Source organism: Cajanus cajan, chromosome 2 (assembly GCF_000230855.2).
Source record: "Cajanus cajan strain Asha chromosome 2, NIPB_CcT2T_4, whole genome shotgun sequence".
NCBI lineage: Eukaryota > Viridiplantae > Streptophyta > Magnoliopsida > Fabales > Fabaceae > Cajanus > Cajanus cajan.
The window spans coordinates 78,205,782-78,224,642 of NC_138518.1; the positions used below are offsets into that span (position 1 = coordinate 78,205,782).

The following is an 18,861-nucleotide window of genomic DNA, read 5'->3' on the forward strand; positions in this document are numbered from 1 at the left end:
GAATTTGAATGATGCGTTGCAATGGGACCAATTTTCACATACATCGTGTCGTTGACAAAACACTCTGCTGTTTCGTGACTGTCACTTTCGTGCACTTTTGTCTTCAACCAACACAGTACTGACTACTGAGTACAGAGATATTTTTAAGTTCAATTATTCCCCCCCTATTTTTTTAATTATTTAATTTGATCTTTATTATTAAAAAATTAATTTAATTCTTAATTTTAAAAATATTTAATGTTGATAATATCATTTTTTTTTCACCTTTCATGATAAAAAAGTAATGACTGGCAATACTTTTTTGGGTATATTATGGGCAATATTTAATTACTTTTAAAAATTAAAAAGGAAATAATAACTAAAACAATATAATGTTATAAACTTTACCTTTTATTAATAACACATGCATGTTTTTAACTATTAAAAAATTATTAATCATAAATACTATTTTTTTTTTACCATAAAGAGTAAAATGAAATATTTTTTTACTATAAATATTACAACAAAAATACATAAGTTGCATTAAAAAAAATAACATTTAAACTTTAAAATTAATCAATAATGATCGAAATTTGATATTTTGATTCAGAGATAAAGTCACGATTAAGTATAAATTATATGCATGATGTGTTCTTTAATCTTTATCTCCATCAATCATTTTACTGGGTTTGATCCAAGGGCTGTGACATAGGAGAGGTACATGCATGAAGGGTTAGGATTTAAGAGACCCACGTGGGTTCGCGTACCGCATAAAATCTCATATAATATTTTTCTTTCATTTTTTTAATAAATTTATTATAAAATAATTATTTAATTTAATATTTTAGAATTTAAATTATTATTTTATATATTCGGACAAATTTTGGAGGATCTATCATTTTTCAAATACCATGATGAATGCCAAGTGAGCAAACGTGTACAACATTATCTCCGTGTTTTTCATGGCTGAGAAGTGAGAAGTCACTCCACTTCTGCTTATATATAAACGCAAGTTAATAATCAATGCAGTTTTTAGATTTCTAATTTCAGACATCACCACCATGAAAAGCCTCTGTCTTGGGCCGTTCCTTGCTGCTAGGTACATGTCTCCAAATTTTTCACCTGCTTTCCTTCTACTTTATGAATCACTAAGCCAATGATTGTTCATATATTTTTTCATTCTGTGATATCAAAATAAAGATGACCAATGCAACTCTATGCAAACCATAAACACCCAAAAGAATAATAGAATTGCCTAAAGCATGTTGAAAATTTAATAACAACTACAATTTCATTGTAATTGGTGTGCCTCTAACTCCAGTTCTTCATAATAACAGTGCTCCGGTTGATAGAAGAGCATTTGGAGGTCATTTAACCAGAAAGTGCTTTCAAAACCAACTTCACTTCCGATCAAGTTGTGTTGTTTTCTCTTCATACTCGTAAATCCTGCTGTCTCTCTGTCTCTCTCCACTTTTTGGTCATTGAGCTGTGATTAGATATAAGTTTAAAAGAGTTTTTCAGAGTTTCTCAAGCAAAAATAAATATATATATTTTTTGGTTGAGGAACTCTGGAAAACTCATTTAAGCTTGTATTTAAACATGTTCATGAGGGTGTTTTAATTGTATTGGCTTGAATAAGATTTTTTTTTTATGTGGTTTGCTGGCATGTATATATATATGGTTTATCTTGTGAAGATGTTCTGCAACTCTATCAGTGGTGCCAGAAGTAGAAGAGAAGCAAGTATTTGATGGTGAGGAGGCTAATTTGCTCGTTAGAGAGCTCAGAAAGAGCTTTGATTCAGGCAGGACAAAGAGCTATGAATGGAGGGTTTCCCAGTTGGAGGCCATAGCTAGGATGTTAGAAGAGAAAGAGAAGGAAATTACTGAAGCTCTTTATGAGGACCTTTCTAAACCTCAATTTGAAGCATTTATAGCCGAGGTCTTCAATTTGCGGCTTTTGTTTTTATGCTTCATATGTTTCTGTTAGCCATTACTTTATAGAATTCTTCCTTTTTACCCTTTCATGAAGACATTGGATGTTTCCATTTGTCCAGTAATCTCCTCAGCTTCACCATCATCATGGTCACATCAGATTTGATTCACGTGTGTCTTATATGCAGGTTGCCCAGGTAAAATCCGCATGTAGTGAAGCACTTCAAGAGCTGAAGCACTGGATGAAGCCTGAAAAGGTGAAATTTTTTTTCAACAAAAGCAACAACTTTCAACTTGACTTTATTTAATTAATTAACATCCAACTTTGTCCTTTTCCCTTGTAGGTGAATACTTCAATCACAACATTTCCATCATCTGCCGAGATTGTGCCAGAACCACTGGGGGTTGTGTTGGTCATCTCAACATGGAACTTTCCTTTCTGTACGTAGAAGATGTTCCCTTTTCACTCAATTCACATTTCTAAACTGCATTTGGTTATAATGGAGAACAGCTTCTCTTCATCTCAATCGTTTTCATCACTGTATCTGTGGAGGTCTTGTGGTGGAATATATTTGCTCTGTAAATACAAGTCTTCAACTTTTTTTTTTATCCATAAGAATCAAACTGGATATCAAGAGGGTTTACAACACTTTCACACCCTGTAAAACGTCTTAAACCCTGGTCCCAATGGTGGTTTTGTAACATTTCTTGACATTGTGAGAAATTGCATGTGAATACAGATCATGTGACCAAATTGTGGTCACATTGCAGTTGCAAAAACTCTCAAAATCTTAACACAAAACGTTTTGTAAAACCTTGCAAGCCCTTTATTGCACTGTTTCTTTTTTCTTTTTTGTCAAAATTCAAATTTCACCGGTTATTTCAAGCTCTAAAATTCTTTCTGTTCTCTGTGTATGAATTTGGCTAAAGTTTTGTGGTCACTTGCTTACACTTTCTAATGTTGACTTTGCATCTTCTTCATGTCCTTTCCTTTCCATTGATTAGTTCTTACCTCCTATCTTCAGTGTTATCAATGGATCCAGTCATTGGAGCCATTTCTGCGGGTAATGCAGTGGTCCTAAAACCATCAGAAATTGCTCCAGCAACATCATCACTGCTTGCAAATTTGATTGAACAATATCTAGACAGCTCTGCCATAAGAGTTGTTGAAGGGGCTATTCCTGAAACAACTGCACTCCTGGACCAGAAGTGGGATAAGATACTTTACACAGGTAATTGCCTTCTTATGTTGTATCACTATCCTACAAGATTATATTATTATGAAACTGAATCATCAGTTTCAAAGACTGTATGAAATGTTCATAGCAAAACATTGGTGTCAATGGTATGGTCAAATTGTTGTATAGCCTTATTTCTTTCTAAGGTGGAAATTGGCTAATTTATCACAAGTTGCATCTTGAAATTTGAGTAAACACTGTAGAAGCTTTCACTTTATAATAAAAAGTCACATGTATTTTTCATGCTAATTTCATTGCAAGGTTCCATGCATAATAGACCAGCTTTTTGCAGGTAGTGCTAGAGTAGGTCGCATTGTCATGGCTGCTGCTGCAAAGCATCTTACACCAGTGATTCTGGAACTTGGAGGAAAGTGCCCAGCTGTTGTTGAATCAGATGTCAACTTACAAGTAACATCATCTATTATGGAGCACCTTATTTACACATTGAGTAAAATATTTTCATGTTTATGTAATAATCATTGAATTTTTTCAGGTTACTGCTAGGAGGATTATAGCTGGCAAGTGGGCATCCAATAGTGGACAAGCATGCATTTCTGTTGATTATATCATCACAAGAAAAGAATTTGCTCCAAAGCTGGTAAGGTTGTCTCAATAATACAGAATTCAGTGTGCTATTAAAATATATTGCTCTCGATAAATTCTCACTCGACAGATAAGTGCCTTGAAAGAAGAACTGGAACAATTTTTTGGGAAAGATCCTATGGAGTCAAAAGACATGTCACGAATTGTGTCTCCAAACCAGTTTGCACGGCTTGTGAATCTCTTGGATGAGGATAAGGTGTCTGACAAAATTGTGTTAGGAGGTCAGAGGGATGAGAAGAAATTGTGAGTTGCATTCCCTTTCAATCTTTAAGATTGGAAATATTACTTATACAATACCATAACATCTATTCTTCCTTTGTATTGCAGAAGGATTGCCCCAACTATCGTATTGGATGTTCCTGAAGATGCTATGGTAATGCAGGAAGAGATATTTGGGCCAATATTGCCAATCATCACTGTGAGTACTACACCACAACAAAAGAATTTTTGGCGAGGAGTATGGTTTTGTCAACAAAATAACTCTGTTCTTGTCTCACTTATGACATTAATTTTGTTTTCCATCTGCTAGTGGCCATTCCTTGGTTCCAACTCCTTTAAAACAATCAACATTGGTTGACACAAATGGTAGAGACTTGTATTCGTTAACCAAATTGTCTAGGATTCAAATCCTAGTTTTGAGTATGGAATAAACTATATTAAAAGGAAAATACATTCACCTTGTGTGCGTTCATAGTGTCCGACGAGATTAGTCACTCATTCCATCTGTGGATATTTCTTACCAATACTATGATTACAAAAAAAAAAAAAAAACCTTTTAAAACCACATTCGGTTCTTATTGACCAGTTTCCTATTCCCTGTTATAACTGACACAGACTCCAAAACACTAGTTCTGAAACTCGCCTCTCTTTTCTTGTTGTATTTGTGAATGAGAGCATATTAAAAAGATAATTTCTAACTTCAAGGCTTCAATTGTTTTGTCCAGAAAGATTTTACCCTTCAAATATAAAACCAATTTGTTACCATGTACTGTCTATCTTCCTTACTCCCTTTTGCATCTCCTAGTTATTTCCATTTTCCAGCCAATTTAACTCTTACAGAAATTATCTTGAGAAGTACTTGATATGTTTCTTCATATTTAACCTAAAGTTGTTATATTTCTCCCTTATTTTTGCAGGTAGATAACATAGAAGACTGCTACAGTATAATCAAATCAAAGCCAAAACCTCTTGCTGCATATCTCTTCACAAACAATGAGCAGCTGAAGAAGGATTATGTGGAAAAGATATCTTCTGGAGGGATGCTCATCAATGACGCTGTCATCCATGTAGTTATTCTCTTCCTAAATCTTAAACATGAAAAATTGTTGTATGCTAACATAATTTTCTTTAATTATGACCATATTTTCATAAATCATTTTTTTCATAATAGTTTCCATCTCTAGAAGGAAAAAAGAAAAGTTATGTTCTCTTTATTTGGCATCTTTCACTGGCAGTGGCATACATTAAATGATTCAACTTAGCTGGAGAGAATTTCTGGTGGTTAGCTGATATGAGTTGACTTTAATCAATAATTGAGGAAAGACATTTATTTTCTTATTCTACTAGCACAAAATACAAATAATCCCTTAATTTCATCAAAGGCAATAATTCACCTTTGAACTTCATGTTTGTCTGCATGTTTTGTACTTTTAGATTGATCATCAACATGTTTTTGTTCTAAAAAAAATGAGGAAATAATTAAGCACTAGATGAAAATAAACCTATATCTTTAGATGCTTAAGACTTTTTCAACCTAAATTTTGCATGAGCATGCAATGAAGTGAAACCTGAAAATCCAGAGCACATATATTCGTCAAGTGAAATGAAGACTTGAAAAATTTAAGCTAGTTTATACATGCACATAAATGTGTTAATATGTAAACACTTATCTATGAATGCAGGTTGCTACTCGTGGTTTGCCTTTTGGAGGAGTTGAAGAGAGTGGAATGGGTTGTTACCATGGAAAATTCTCTTTTGATAGTTTCAGCCACAAGAAGGCAGTTCTCTACAGAAGTTTTGATGCAGATTCATCCGTAAGGTACCCTCCGTATACACCTCAGAAGGAAAAATTATTGAAGGCCTTAATTAGTGGCAATATTGTTCAAATAATTCTTACTCTTTTTGGATGGTCTTAAGCATGATATGGTATTTTTTTTTAAATGATCTCGAGTTAGAAAGTACTAAAACAATGTGCTAGGGCAGTAACTTGTGGCTTACACTTTGATCAAAGTGTCAAAATTTAATTATTAATTTTCCCCATTGGTTTTCAATCACATGAATTTGTTCTTTTGATTGCTGTTCCGCTCTAAATCATTAAATGGGATTTCAAGGATGAAATTTCGATGCTTGATAGAAACGCAGTGCTTTTATTATTATTATTACTATTTATTTATTTTGAACTCAATATTTAGTTAAAAAATATAAGTGTTGAATTATTTAACCAAATTTTCTGTATAGAAAATTAATGTGACAACTATGAATATGCTTCATGGGATAATTATTTCCAATTTTTAGTTGAAACTATTATTGATATGGAGTTATGTTTGAACATAACATAACTGTAACAGTTTTTTTTTTTTTGTTATTCTTCTATTAACATTGAAGTTTTATTTTGGTAATCATATCAAAGATCACTGTTAAAAGTAAGTTGGCGAATCTTTACCAAAAAATAATTTTGGATACTTTTCACCTTTTTGATTCTTGGTTATTTTATACCCTAACATGATACGAAATCAAATGCATATCCAAGATCATAATAGCAATGCAACTATGCACACAGAGCTAGGCATATATAAATTGATTCAAATTCAATTTTTATAAACTAATAAATTGTCATCTAATTAATTCAACTTACTCGTAGCAGTTGTAAAGAAATCTCGTGAGAGCAGCATTACATTCCGTTTTCTTTTTCTAAGACAGAAAGAAATATGCGCAGTTATAGAATCTCTTGTTATTTTCGATCAGATCAACTGTCTAACCTACATATTCACTAAATATGAGAGTTGCATTATTTTACCCAAAAACAGAAAAAATTAAGTCAAATGAGTTTGATGCTTTTTGAGCCATATTTTATTAGACTAATCTAACCTACTTGATCTATTTTAAGCCTAAATATAAAATATTCAATTTAGTATATGTCAATTTAACATCTTTAATTTATAAGTATTTCTTTATCGCTTTGATTCTAGTATGCACATGATCCTAAGTTTAAATCATGTTGTTAGTACAATTCCTAAAAATTAGAAAAAATATACTATTTTTGTCTTTACATATAAGACCCTTTCCATTTTTTTTTGTTATCCCTTATTATAAAGTTCTCTTCTAATTATTGGATGTATTAATTATATATTCTCTAAAATATCTTTATTTAGTTAACAATTTTTTAGATAAAAATAATAAATACTTCAAATTAATTGGATAAATACTCTCTCTTTCTCTTAATTAATTAATTAGGTGAAAAATAATTAAATAGAAAGATAAAATGTTAATTTGAGATATAATAAAGATAATTTTAAAAAAATATTTTAAATTATTGACAAATATAATATGTTAAACTAAATTAATTAATTTTTTAAAGAATGTAACTTAGTTAAAAAGATTTTATAATTAGAGACGGATGTAATAGTTTATACTAATATAAGAATAATTTATTGAAAATAAATAATATTTTAAAACAACATTTTTTTCAAGTAAATGATACCATAAGCTTTATGAAATTTCTTTTTTACTATTTTATTGATATAAAGTACTTTATATTGTTAAAAAATCTGATTTAGTAAGTTATTATTTTCTATTCTTATTTGAACTATAAAATTCAAATATAAAACTTACAAGAAAAAGAAAATTAAGTATAATATGGATCAACGTAATCTTTTTATAAAATTAGATTAGTCACATAAATCAAACAATACTATTATAATAAGTTAAGGGGCTTCAGAAAAAAAAGGCCAAAATTAGTTATTTTTATTGTCAAATTTTTTTTTTATAATGTTATTAATATAAAATATTTATTAATTTTATTGATAATTAATATCTATAAAAAAATTAATTAGACATCTTTAGTAAAATTTTCCCCTTTTAACAGTAATTTTTATTAAAGACAACGATTTATAATTAAGTGAATTTATAAATCCTCAATAAAAGCACGTGTGTGATGGATAATTTTTTTTAATTTACATTAAAAAAACGGTGAAATTAAAAGAAAACCGAATTCTAAGTCGTTTTGTATTATCAATTTTTTAATATACTAACATTATCATAAACTATAAAGTAGAGACAAGAGAGAGTTGCTAACTAGAAAATGAATTTTTGGAAGATTTTGTTGTTGTTGTTGTAATATTATAAGTGAAAACTGATTGGTCATCACAGAAAAAGATATAGAAATTAAGGTTGTTGCAATCATTTATATTTTTAGTGTCTTTGTTCTTAAGGTACGGAAACATGACTACGGTCTACTACCTCGGTTGATTAAGTATTGTCTATAAGTTGTTATAAATATTTTCCATGTTGTGTTTAATTCTCACATATTAAACAAAATCACATAAGAAATAAATAAATAAAATATTATGAATAAGAAAACCTCATGAGATCAACTCATTTGTTATGGTACTTCGATTTTCTGTTGATATAAAACTAATTAATGTCTATCAAGAAATAATTAATTATTTTTTATATTTGAATATTTGTGCAAAAAATGAACAATAACACTTAATTTTATTATTGATTTTTGGTCTGATTACGAAAATGTTTTTCTTTTTTTAATTTATTATTTTAATAATAAAAAAACTCAATGTCAACTGTCTTAAAAAAAACTGTAGTAAGTAAGGAATATACTAATTCCTCACATCTTACCTTCTTATATATAAAACAGATATTTAATTTTTTAAGTCCAATAAAAATAATTAAATTAATTAATTGTAATTAATAATATAATTTAAAATTTTAATTTGAAAAATACTTATAAAATTAAATAGTGTAAGTTCTTTTTTTTTTTTTTTTTTTATGAGTAAGAATAAAATTAAATAGTGTAGGTGGTAATTATATTTAATGATACTATTTAAAAAATTAAAAAAATAATTTTTTCAATCTACGAACATGACTCATAATATTAATTATCCAATAAATACAGGCTAAACTAAAATTATTTATTTATTTTTTATACAATGGAGGTAGGACCTTCGATCCCTAATTTTTTATGGTGATTATTTGTTAGTATGTTCTAAAATAAAGGGTCTGGATGCTCACACAAGCCATCAACAAAAGAATAATTATAAGAGTTTAAAATATCGAAGCTAGTCAAAGATAAGAGATAAGAAGAATAAATTTAAAAGAAAGTTTTTTATTTTATTTTTTAAACTAGTTATAATGACGGAACCATAATTTGAACATAAAATTATGTATTCTACTCCACTTAAAGAAAATTAAGTTAATCATAAGTGACGAGTCATTATTCTAAAAGGAAGATCAATCAAATCAAAATTAACTACTAAAAATTGTTTTAAGAGTATTTTTACTTTGATTATTTATAACTTAAATTTTTGTTTATAATTCAAAGACGGACCAAAATTATTTATATAAAAGTTCTTAAAAAAACTAAGTTTTAAAACTTATGAAAAAATAACAATTTTTTTTTTTGCAAAAAGTTAACTCTTAAGTAAAGCTTAAGTGGTACTCTATTAGTATTTCATTTTGAGTTCAAACAGTTACTATTTGCAGATATTTTATTTTATTGTGATATTTTTTTCTCTATTTTATTTTATTTTATTGTGGGTTATTTTTGCTCTTTATTATTATTATTATTATTATTATTTTTTAATTTGATGTGAGTTTCTCTTACTCTCTATTTTATTTTGCTGAAACTCATGTTCTCTAAAATCTCTCCTTAGCTATTTTTCCTTTTACAATTTTTTTCCCACTTCTTTTGATTGTTAATTAGATTTCTTTTTTCGGAAAAGATAATATATGTTAACATATTGACGTTAATTATTTTATTGATTGTTTCAACATATATAATACTTTTAATATAATTTAATATTACTGAATTTTCCTTAAATATTTTTTATTTAAAAATATTGATGAAAAATATATCACTTAAATATTTTGTCATTTATAATTTAAATTTAAATGTTCTTATATTATAATTTTGAAATATTTCCTTATATTTAAATTCAAAATATTTGAAATATATGACTTAAATGTTCTTTTGTAAATCATCATTAACATCTTTATTACTTAATTAATTTTTAAATTAATATTTTTAATTATTTTTTTCAATATTTTTAATTATTATATTAAAATAATGTAGAATTTATTTTAAAAAAATTAAATAAATTACAGCTTAAAAAAATTTTAAGTTAAAAAAATAAAATTTAATAAATAATTTTTACTTAATCTTTTAAAATGTTAATTTTTAACATTAACTCAAAAGTTACTTTAAAAAAAAAAAAAAAAAAAAAAAAAAAAAAAAAAGCTGGCCTAAATATACTCTAATTCCTATCTTGTCTCTAGCCCAACCTCATCGCTTGACTCAATTTTGGGCCTCCAAATTTACAGTCCTTTTTTCTTGTAACGTACTATTTTATTCAGTGACTATGAAACAACATAAATTTGAGATGGACAGATCAGATATATATATATATATATATGGATATATGGTACATATAATATAATATGATAAGTAAATAAAAATAATAAAGAAAGAACAACTTGCGATCCAAGAAAAACGTGTAAAAAATAAAATGTACATTTTTTTAATAAAAATGTTGTTGCAGTAGCATTGAATGGAGACAAGGAAGAAGTTTCCAAGAAACTGAGGAAGTGTCTCAAAAACTGAACACTTGTTGAGTGCTTCCACTTCCACTCTTCCTTCGTATCCCTTCCCAATTTTTCTTCCACGAGGGTTGTGATAATCTTGCAGATTGTTGATTAATGCTTTATGAGGAAGGAAGGAACTAGAAGCTAAAGCATGATGAGAAGCAATCCCACTTCCAATGCCGAGGTTGTTCTGTCCTCTCCTCCTTCCTAAACCCCATCCAAGGTTGTCACTTATATTCCCACTAACTAAATCCAACAATTGAAGCAAAGCCAATACCCATGAGTCCCATCCTTCATGGACAGGGACAAAATCAATTCTTTCAACAAGAATCAAGAATTTTGATTTAAACTCAGCCCCACCGCCAATATTCAACTTATTTCATCCATACATTTTAAAAATAAAATAATAAGAAACAAGTTCTTGGTTGGATAGAGAGAGAGAAGATGAAAATGGGAAAAGTGGTGATGGTGCTTGCACTTATGGTGTTGTTCAACTTGTCTTCTTGTTCAGCTTGGTTTGGTAACAAACACAAAAGTGGAAGGAACTCAATTCTCCCAGGTGAAGCCACGTCATCATGGCCAAGGCTATTCAATCCTTCTGGCTCCTCTGTTGTGTTCCCCCTTCATGGCAATGTTTACCCTGTTGGGTAGGTAGCTTCATAACAAGTCTTCTTTATGGTTCCTAATGTTTTATGTTTTGGACTTAACTTGACATTGTTTTCTCCTTCAAAACATTTCCATAAGAATATAGCAGAACAAAAACTTTAGTTGTTTTTTCCCAACAAAAGTAAGTAGACTTTTGTGGACATTTATATTTTAATTGAAATGAAACATCTTTTGATATTGATGGTGAGAAGGAAATTGATACTCTGATATGATTCACCCTTGATTTCAATGTTTTCAGGTTCTATAATGTTACTCTCAATATCGGTCAGCCACCAAGGCCTTATTTTCTTGATGTGGACACGGGTAGTGACCTCACATGGCTCCAATGTGATGCCCCTTGTACTCATTGCTCTGAGGTATTGTTACACTACCTATATGAAAAGAAAACCCCTCAACAATTATTTCCCTTGTGAATCTTAATAGGCCAATGTGAAGTGCAAAATCTTGAGTTGAAAAATGAAAAGCTCAGCCTTGCTTATAGATGTAGGTAGATACGTGTAATGTGATGTTTGTACGGTTGAATTTAATTTGTTGCTTATTTTTCAGACGCCCCATCCACTGTACAAACCCAGCAATGACTTTGTACCATGCAAGGATCCCCTATGTGCATCCTTGCAGCCCACTGAGGACTACAATTGTGAACACCCTGATCAATGTGACTATGAAGTTAGTTATGCAGATCAGTACTCAACCTTTGGTGTGCTACTCAACGATGTCTACCTTCTCAACTTTACCAATGGAGTCCAACTTAAAGTTCGAATGGGACTTGGGTAAGTTTACATTGCAACGTTTGTTTCACCCCCTCACAACCGTTTTTACTTTCTTTGTCTATGATTGTTCTCTTTTGAAAGCTTGCATTTAGAAAAGGCCTTGAGATACAATACTCAGCAAAATTGTTTGTGCATCTTAACTGCAATAGTTAGTACCAATAGAGACTAGAATGATTTATACTAGTGAATTAGGTTGAACATGTGCATTGAAAAGTGAGAAGAACCTTAGAGTGGATCCTTGTGGCAGCTTACTCAAAAGTCTATGAAGCTGGATAATCAGCATGTTTGGATGTATATCACATATGCACATCCCATTTCCTAAGTCATGTCAAATAAGAGGATTTGATGCAGAGGCTACAAACTGTAGCTTCTGTTGAACTTCCTGTTTCCTAAAATGCAGAACCAAACATGTACAATATGGATGTTATTTGTTATCCATATTCCATACTATATAGAACACAATTTATTAACAATTGAGAGATTGGAATTAATTAATATCAAAACGATTATGTTTATTCATAGTATATATTTTTCATTCAGGGATGACTTAAACTGTTTTCTTTTTATTGTCTAACAAATTTCTTATGAAGTACAAAAATCCTGAGAATTTGAATATATTCTCTGTTGATAATACATTTTAAGTATTGAGGAAAAAGAATTTGGAAAATCACTCCATGGTTGCATGATCAGAATATACTTGATCATGTCAGCTTGACATTGCCTGATGATTGTAATTTATGTTGTATGTAGTTTTGTTAAAAAACTCTTAATAGTTATATAATTCACTTCTTTTCTGATTCCTTTCTACAGGTGTGGATATGATCAAGTCTTTTCACCTTCTTCTTATCATCCTTTAGATGGAATACTAGGCCTTGGAAGGGGAAAGGCCAGCTTGATATCCCAGCTGAATAGTCAGGGCTTGGTGAGAAATGTGATTGGACACTGTTTAAGTTCACAAGGAGGAGGATATATTTTCTTTGGAAATGTATATGATTCTGCTCGAGTGAGTTGGACTCCAATTTCATCTATAGATTCGTAAGTAAACCTTCAGAAGTCAGGTCCTCATTTTACATTTTCCACATGTTCTTAATGATTCATAATTCTATGTTCTGATTTGAATCCTCTGTGTGCTTTGCATTAGCAAACATTATGCAGCAGGGCCAGCTGAACTTGTTTTAGGAGGAAGGAAAACTGGGGTTGGAAGTCTGTCTGCTGTTTTTGACACTGGGAGTTCTTACACTTACTTCAATTCTCATGCTTACCAAGCACTAGATGCTTGGGTGAGTTAAAACATTTTTTGCAATGTTTCCCAAATTGAAGTATTTCAATAAGCTTGAGGAATTTCTTCTATAAGATCATACAGGTTTTGTTGGAAAATGGAGCGATTATATAATAAACTTATTTCATTCTTATTCATGAATATTCAATTTTCATAGTATTTTTCAGTTTTCTTATGCTTGTATCTTAGATTCAAGAAGATAAATTTTTCAGGAGTCATGGCTCATTGTATCTCATGTATCAACAGGTCCTCTGTAGTATAAATTCTTATGTATAGTTCATTTTTCACAGTGAGCCAAATCAAGTAAAAATCTTGTTTCGAGTGTTCCCCTTTCTCTGTCTGTCCTTATTTAATTTCATCATGAAGATTCAAATTGTATGAAGAAAAAATAAATAAATAAAGTACTTTAAGTAACGGTTTTGTTAACATAAGCCCTTAAGGCTGATTTTAAGCAACAAAAAAGTGAAAAGTTTTTATCAGAAAAGAAAACATTTATTATATTTTTATACTTCTGTGCGAGAAAATGATGGTTGGTTACTTAAGATGTTCCAATTTCCAAATGTAGCTGAAGAAGGAATTAAGTGGAAAGCCCATAAAAGCAGCACCTGATGATCAGACTTTACCTCTCTGCTGGCACGGTAAAAGACCTTTCAAAAGCATACGTGATGTCAGAAGATACTTCAAGCCTGTGGCACTTAGTTTCACCAATGGTGGAAGAGTCAAAGCTCAATTTGAGATCCCTCCTGAAGCCTATCTGATAATATCAGTGAGTTCTGAATTCTACCCTATCATTAACTTCTATGTTTTTTTTACATGTTATCATAAATACGAAGAAGGTTAACTCGGTTGAGCTGCGTACGTGAGTTTTTGTAGCCTTTTAGTACTGAGTTCAATTCCTGTTGATAAAAAAAAATACTACTATCACAAGTAATTGATGCATTTCATGTGTGAATGCTAACATTGTTCTGCCAGAACTTGGGAAATGTTTGTCTGGGAATTCTAAATGGCTCTGAAGTAGGGTTGGAGGAACTAAACCTAATTGGAGGTAGGAACTTTGTTGAGCTGTTACAATCTCCTTTTTTTTATTCTGGTTCCTCTGTTTTGGATAATAGATATTATCACTTTTATTACAATTCTTCACATTATTGCTTATGCAGACATATCCATGCAAGACAAAGTGATGGTATTCGAAAATGAGAAGCAGTTGATTGGTTGGGGAGCTGCAGATTGCAGCCGTGTTCCAAAATCGAGAGATTTCAGTATTTGATCATAAAGGCATGCATAGGGATGGTATCATTAGAGAATGATGTAGTCCTGAAGTTTATACAGCAGGGTGATTGCACTACTGCTACTACTACTAAATACAAATGTATGTTTGATTGTGATTTGTGAATATAGCCTTGTGTATATTATATCAGTACATTGGAGCAGGGTATAAAGTCTATCATCATGATGAGAATATTCAGTGTTGTATAATTGATTAATTGTATGTGCTACATTCAGATTACCGAAGTAATTAGTTATATTAGCATTAGTTTGACAAGTTGAGGCAGTATGGATATACTTCAATTATTCTGTATTAGCTGGCATATATCATGCATCTTTCTTTTTAGTTTTCAATGATCTCAGAGCTATCCAAGTTTGACTGCAGAAAAAGAGATAAGTAAGATGAAGTTTTTTTTTTTTGGTGATTTTAGCACTGTTGTCTAATTCAAAATGAAATTTCACTCGAGTATTTTGCATAATAAAAGTTTAAATTAGAGATTAGTATATATAGATTATGGAGGTGGAGTTTCCATTCTAATTAATTGAAGAACGCCATCAAGAATATCAGAAAATAAAGAGAAAGAAAGAGAAAACTTTAAAAAGAAGCTGATATACTTCTGATATGAATATATAATACTTGATAACAAGTATTTATACAAAAGATTACATAGTTCAGATACAATCGAATTCTAACAGAATTAAAACAAGAAAAAATAAAAGCAGTATTAGACTCTATAGTAAGAGCATGCACCTATGCTACTTACAACAAAAAAAAAAAAAAAAAAAAAAAGCTATGTACATCATAGACTAAGTATTCTAACAAAGAGTACTAATATTGAAGGTGATAGACACTAATCTATCAGGGATTATGTAGTTTGAAGAAAAAAAACACAACATAAATGATTATGTTGCTTTTGAACGTGCAAAAGTTAAAAAAAAAACAAAAAACATAATTGATTATAATGTTTCATTTTTCATATTTTTGGAACATCGAATTTTGTACACTTTCAAATCATTTTTAACTCACCAAATTGTAAAGTAAAATACAACTTGTGTGATTTTTTTTTCTCTACTCTTCTTTTGCCCTATTAAATAGAACATTAAGGATTTTGACTTTACTGAAATAAGTTATTTTAATGGAATTTTTTTCAAACACACAATAGATGTCTACACTTAGAGAAATAAAAAGAGATAAAAGATAAGTGATTAGTATGAATGATGACATATATAACTAAAAGAGAGAGATTGACACAAATTAAGAGTGTCAATGGTGTGTTCCAATTTTTGTTTGGGTGTCAAAAAAGTCATCACCCAATTTCAATGGTGAATAACAAAAATCAACTGTTGATATTTTAACATTTGCATGTACATGTAATATTCATCGTTAACTTTCTCGTTGTTAATGGAATTTATTTACTTTATCTTCAAAAGTGAGCAACTCACTTCATGGAAATCAAAGCCCTTTTGCATAAACTGGTTGTTGCTATATCTCAGGTTTCCTAAAGATACAAATCCCCACGCCATAAAAACGGGAACAAAAAATAATATAACAATTCCAAAAGCTTTGTTTATAAAGAAAAGTTGCCCTGCCTCATAAAATAAGAATAAGAACCGCTGCTTTATAACATCCATGTATTTTGTTGTGGGTGCAATACAATATAAGTTAGCAGCACCTGTTTTGTGTTTTGAGCGTTTTCATGGTTAGTTATTTTCTTTCAACATCTAACAATGTCATTTGGTTCGTTCACAAGTAATTTTCATACTTGAAGGTACCAAACATGAAGACGAGACTACTCCTAGGCATGGTTCCAAAATACACGTGAGAAGTTGATAAAGTGAAGTCCAATTCAAAAAAGCAGACAAAAGCCTCGTTTCACGAACATGAAACCTTACATTTCAATTGCTAACTGCTTACTTTGAAAAATAAATAAATATAATAATATATATAACAGACATACAAAAAAATCCCTACAACTGGAACAAGAATTTTCTTCACATGTCGAGATCTTTTTTCTTATTTTTAGTTACACGTGATCCCATTTTTCCGGCACTAGTTAGGTACGTGCGCTAGAATAATGTGATTTTCTTTTTTTGTCTTAGAACGAATTTTAAAAATAAATATGAGAGACCCTTGGGTCCCACCCTATAAATCAGAATGTCTTGGGTAGGTACGAGAACATCTCCGGCCACGGCGAGAGGTGGTTCATTTGGTACTGGGCCTGCGGGGCAAAAGGGTCATCCGACGAGAGGTCCATGAAATTGAACTGAAAATCGAAGGCCGAAACTGGGTCGGGGCCCAAGAAGAGGTCGTTCCACTTGGGCTCGCTCTGCACCTCCTTGTCGCACGTGGCATCCGGCGAAACCACGTGCTCGGAGCAGCTGGAGTCCGTGTGCAAGCGGGGCACCGAATCCGACGTGTCCGTGTACAATTGGTGGCTCCTGAAATCATGGTTAATCTCAGGCTTGGTCTCGTGGTGGAACTGAACCTCTTCATCTGAAAATTTTTCTACTTTCTGATCCACCACCGCAACGCCATTGTACCTCTCGATCTTCCCTTTCTTGTTGTAAATTCGGCACAGCACCCAATCGTCAAGCTGCCATTTCAATAAACACACAACAATTAAAAGACCAAAAATGACATGACATATTACTATTTGGTACTTAACCAAAGTTTGGAATTTAATTAATTATTATCGCCTACCCTTAAGTTGTTGTTGTTGTTGTTGTTTTTCTTGGATGCGGATCTGTCGACGTTGGCTAAGCGATATTCGTGCATGATCCAATTGGTTTTGACTCCTTTAGGGGCTTTGCCCGCGTAGAAGACAAGGGCCTTCTTGATTCCAAGGGCTTTGGGTTTTCCGATGGGTTTGTCGGCTCCGGTGGCTTTCCAGTATCCGGTTCCGGCAGCCCGGTTGGGTCGTGAGCCGTTTGGGTATTTTCTGTCCCTTGGAGAGAAAAAGTACCACTCCTTCTCACCGTAAAGAGCCATTTCTGTACATAATATATTTTAAGCATTGAGTGATAGTCCTTTTCCTTTATGAGTTTCTTTTATTTAAAAAAAGAAAAGAAATAATTTAAGGTACCTGGAAGGTGCCATGGATCAAACTTGTACAAATCAATTTCTTTGATGATGGGCACAGCAATGGGTTGTGCAGCACACTTCCTGCACAAGTAGTGATGGACGAGCTCATCATCGGTGGGGTGGAATCTGAAGCCGGGTGGTAACTGCAATTCACCTTGCATTCGTTCGGTTTGCTTGCGACTTGAAAGTTGAAAGTTGGAAGTTGGGGAGAGAGGGTTTAGGTTAGGCTTTATAGGGCGATTTGGACACGTGGCCCGGTGGAGGAAGGTGGTATGTGGGCAGTGGGCACTGAAGTCTCACGACCTCCTAGGCTCACAAAAGGTGACCGCAGCCAGCACGTGGCCGAACCTCAGTGGAGGGACGAGTCTCAGTGACCCACTCCCGACCTCATTCTGTCATTGCTCACGTCACAGCCCCCACCCCGTTTTGCTAAAATCATTGACTGTTATATTACCGGCTCTGTCTTTTTCGGGTCGACACTCCACGCCATCTCTACACTCACTGCTCCCTGGGTCCTGGGTCCTGGGTCCTGGGTCCTGGGTCCTGGGTCCTGGGTCCCCCACCACTTCTACCCTCCCACTATTTCTATTTCACCCTTCTTTTTTATATTCACTTGTTCAGGATCTAATCCAATTCTTCATACGGTGGCCTAACTAACTTTTTCTTTATTACTGTAATACACTCAAGTAATCAACTAAAAAATATTTACTACATGTCTGTACCAGCTTCCACTTGAGTTCAATGCCAATGTTTGGGGGACTCTTTCTATTTCATCCCTGTCAATGTGTGACTCCTATGCTCAGTTCCACCACAAAAGGATAATTCTTCTAACTCCATTTATGGGGTCAAATTAAATCAAAATACAACAGCCAGAACCAAATCTTTCTAAGATCACAATTTGTTCGTTGATATTGATTGATTAAGAAAAATCCTACGACTCATTGATCTCGTTGCAAACGTGGAATCCATACTGCAAAAATTATAACTGTTTTCCGGCACGGCGGATCAAATTTTAAGCACCGCGCCACCAAATAATTCTACTAGAGACCATATTTACAAATATTCTTGAATTTAAGCCAATAAAGGTAAGAGGCAGTAAGAATCGAATACTCAAGTCCCTTATCTCAATGATCGGAAATATTATTTTGTAATATGAGAGTCAATTTGATATTTTTAAATTTAATTTTTTTTCGGAAGAAACAATCTTTTATATTTAGAAGTAATTGATTTTCT

General features: G+C 31.8%; 3 protein-coding genes across 3 annotated transcripts; 2 read left to right on the forward strand and 1 right to left on the reverse strand.

Moving 5' to 3' along the window:
• The first annotated feature begins 907 nt into the window (after positions 1-907).
• LOC109789430 (aldehyde dehydrogenase family 3 member H1) lies at positions 908-6,025 on the forward strand. The gene is made up of 12 exons (XM_020348385.1): positions 908-1,078; positions 1,317-1,418; positions 1,675-1,918; positions 2,100-2,168; positions 2,256-2,352; positions 2,937-3,143; positions 3,442-3,557; positions 3,643-3,747; positions 3,823-3,995; positions 4,080-4,170; positions 4,889-5,038; positions 5,654-6,025. Exons 1-12 carry the CDS (start codon positions 1,041-1,043, stop codon positions 5,885-5,887), a joined length of 1,626 nt encoding a protein of 541 aa, XP_020203974.1. The 5' UTR covers positions 908-1,040; the 3' UTR covers positions 5,888-6,025.
• Positions 6,026-10,535: 4,510 nt separating this feature from the next.
• LOC109789423 (aspartic proteinase Asp1) lies at positions 10,536-14,908 on the forward strand. The gene is made up of 8 exons (XM_020348376.2): positions 10,536-11,212; positions 11,470-11,587; positions 11,778-12,001; positions 12,812-13,036; positions 13,143-13,281; positions 13,846-14,046; positions 14,253-14,325; positions 14,438-14,908. Exons 1-8 carry the CDS (start codon positions 11,010-11,012, stop codon positions 14,545-14,547), a joined length of 1,293 nt encoding a protein of 430 aa, XP_020203965.1. The 5' UTR covers positions 10,536-11,009; the 3' UTR covers positions 14,548-14,908.
• A 1,465-nt stretch (positions 14,909-16,373) lies between these two features.
• LOC109789424 (protein ATAF2) lies at positions 16,374-17,984 on the reverse strand. Its single transcript, XM_020348377.3, has 3 exons — positions 17,630-17,984; positions 17,248-17,537; positions 16,374-17,140 (listed from the first exon to the last, which is right to left on the reverse strand). The coding sequence occupies exons 1-3, from the start codon at positions 17,787-17,789 to the stop codon at positions 16,697-16,699; spliced, it is 894 nt and encodes a 297-aa protein (XP_020203966.1). The 5' UTR covers positions 17,790-17,984; the 3' UTR covers positions 16,374-16,696.
• Positions 17,985-18,861: the final 877 nt, after the last annotated feature.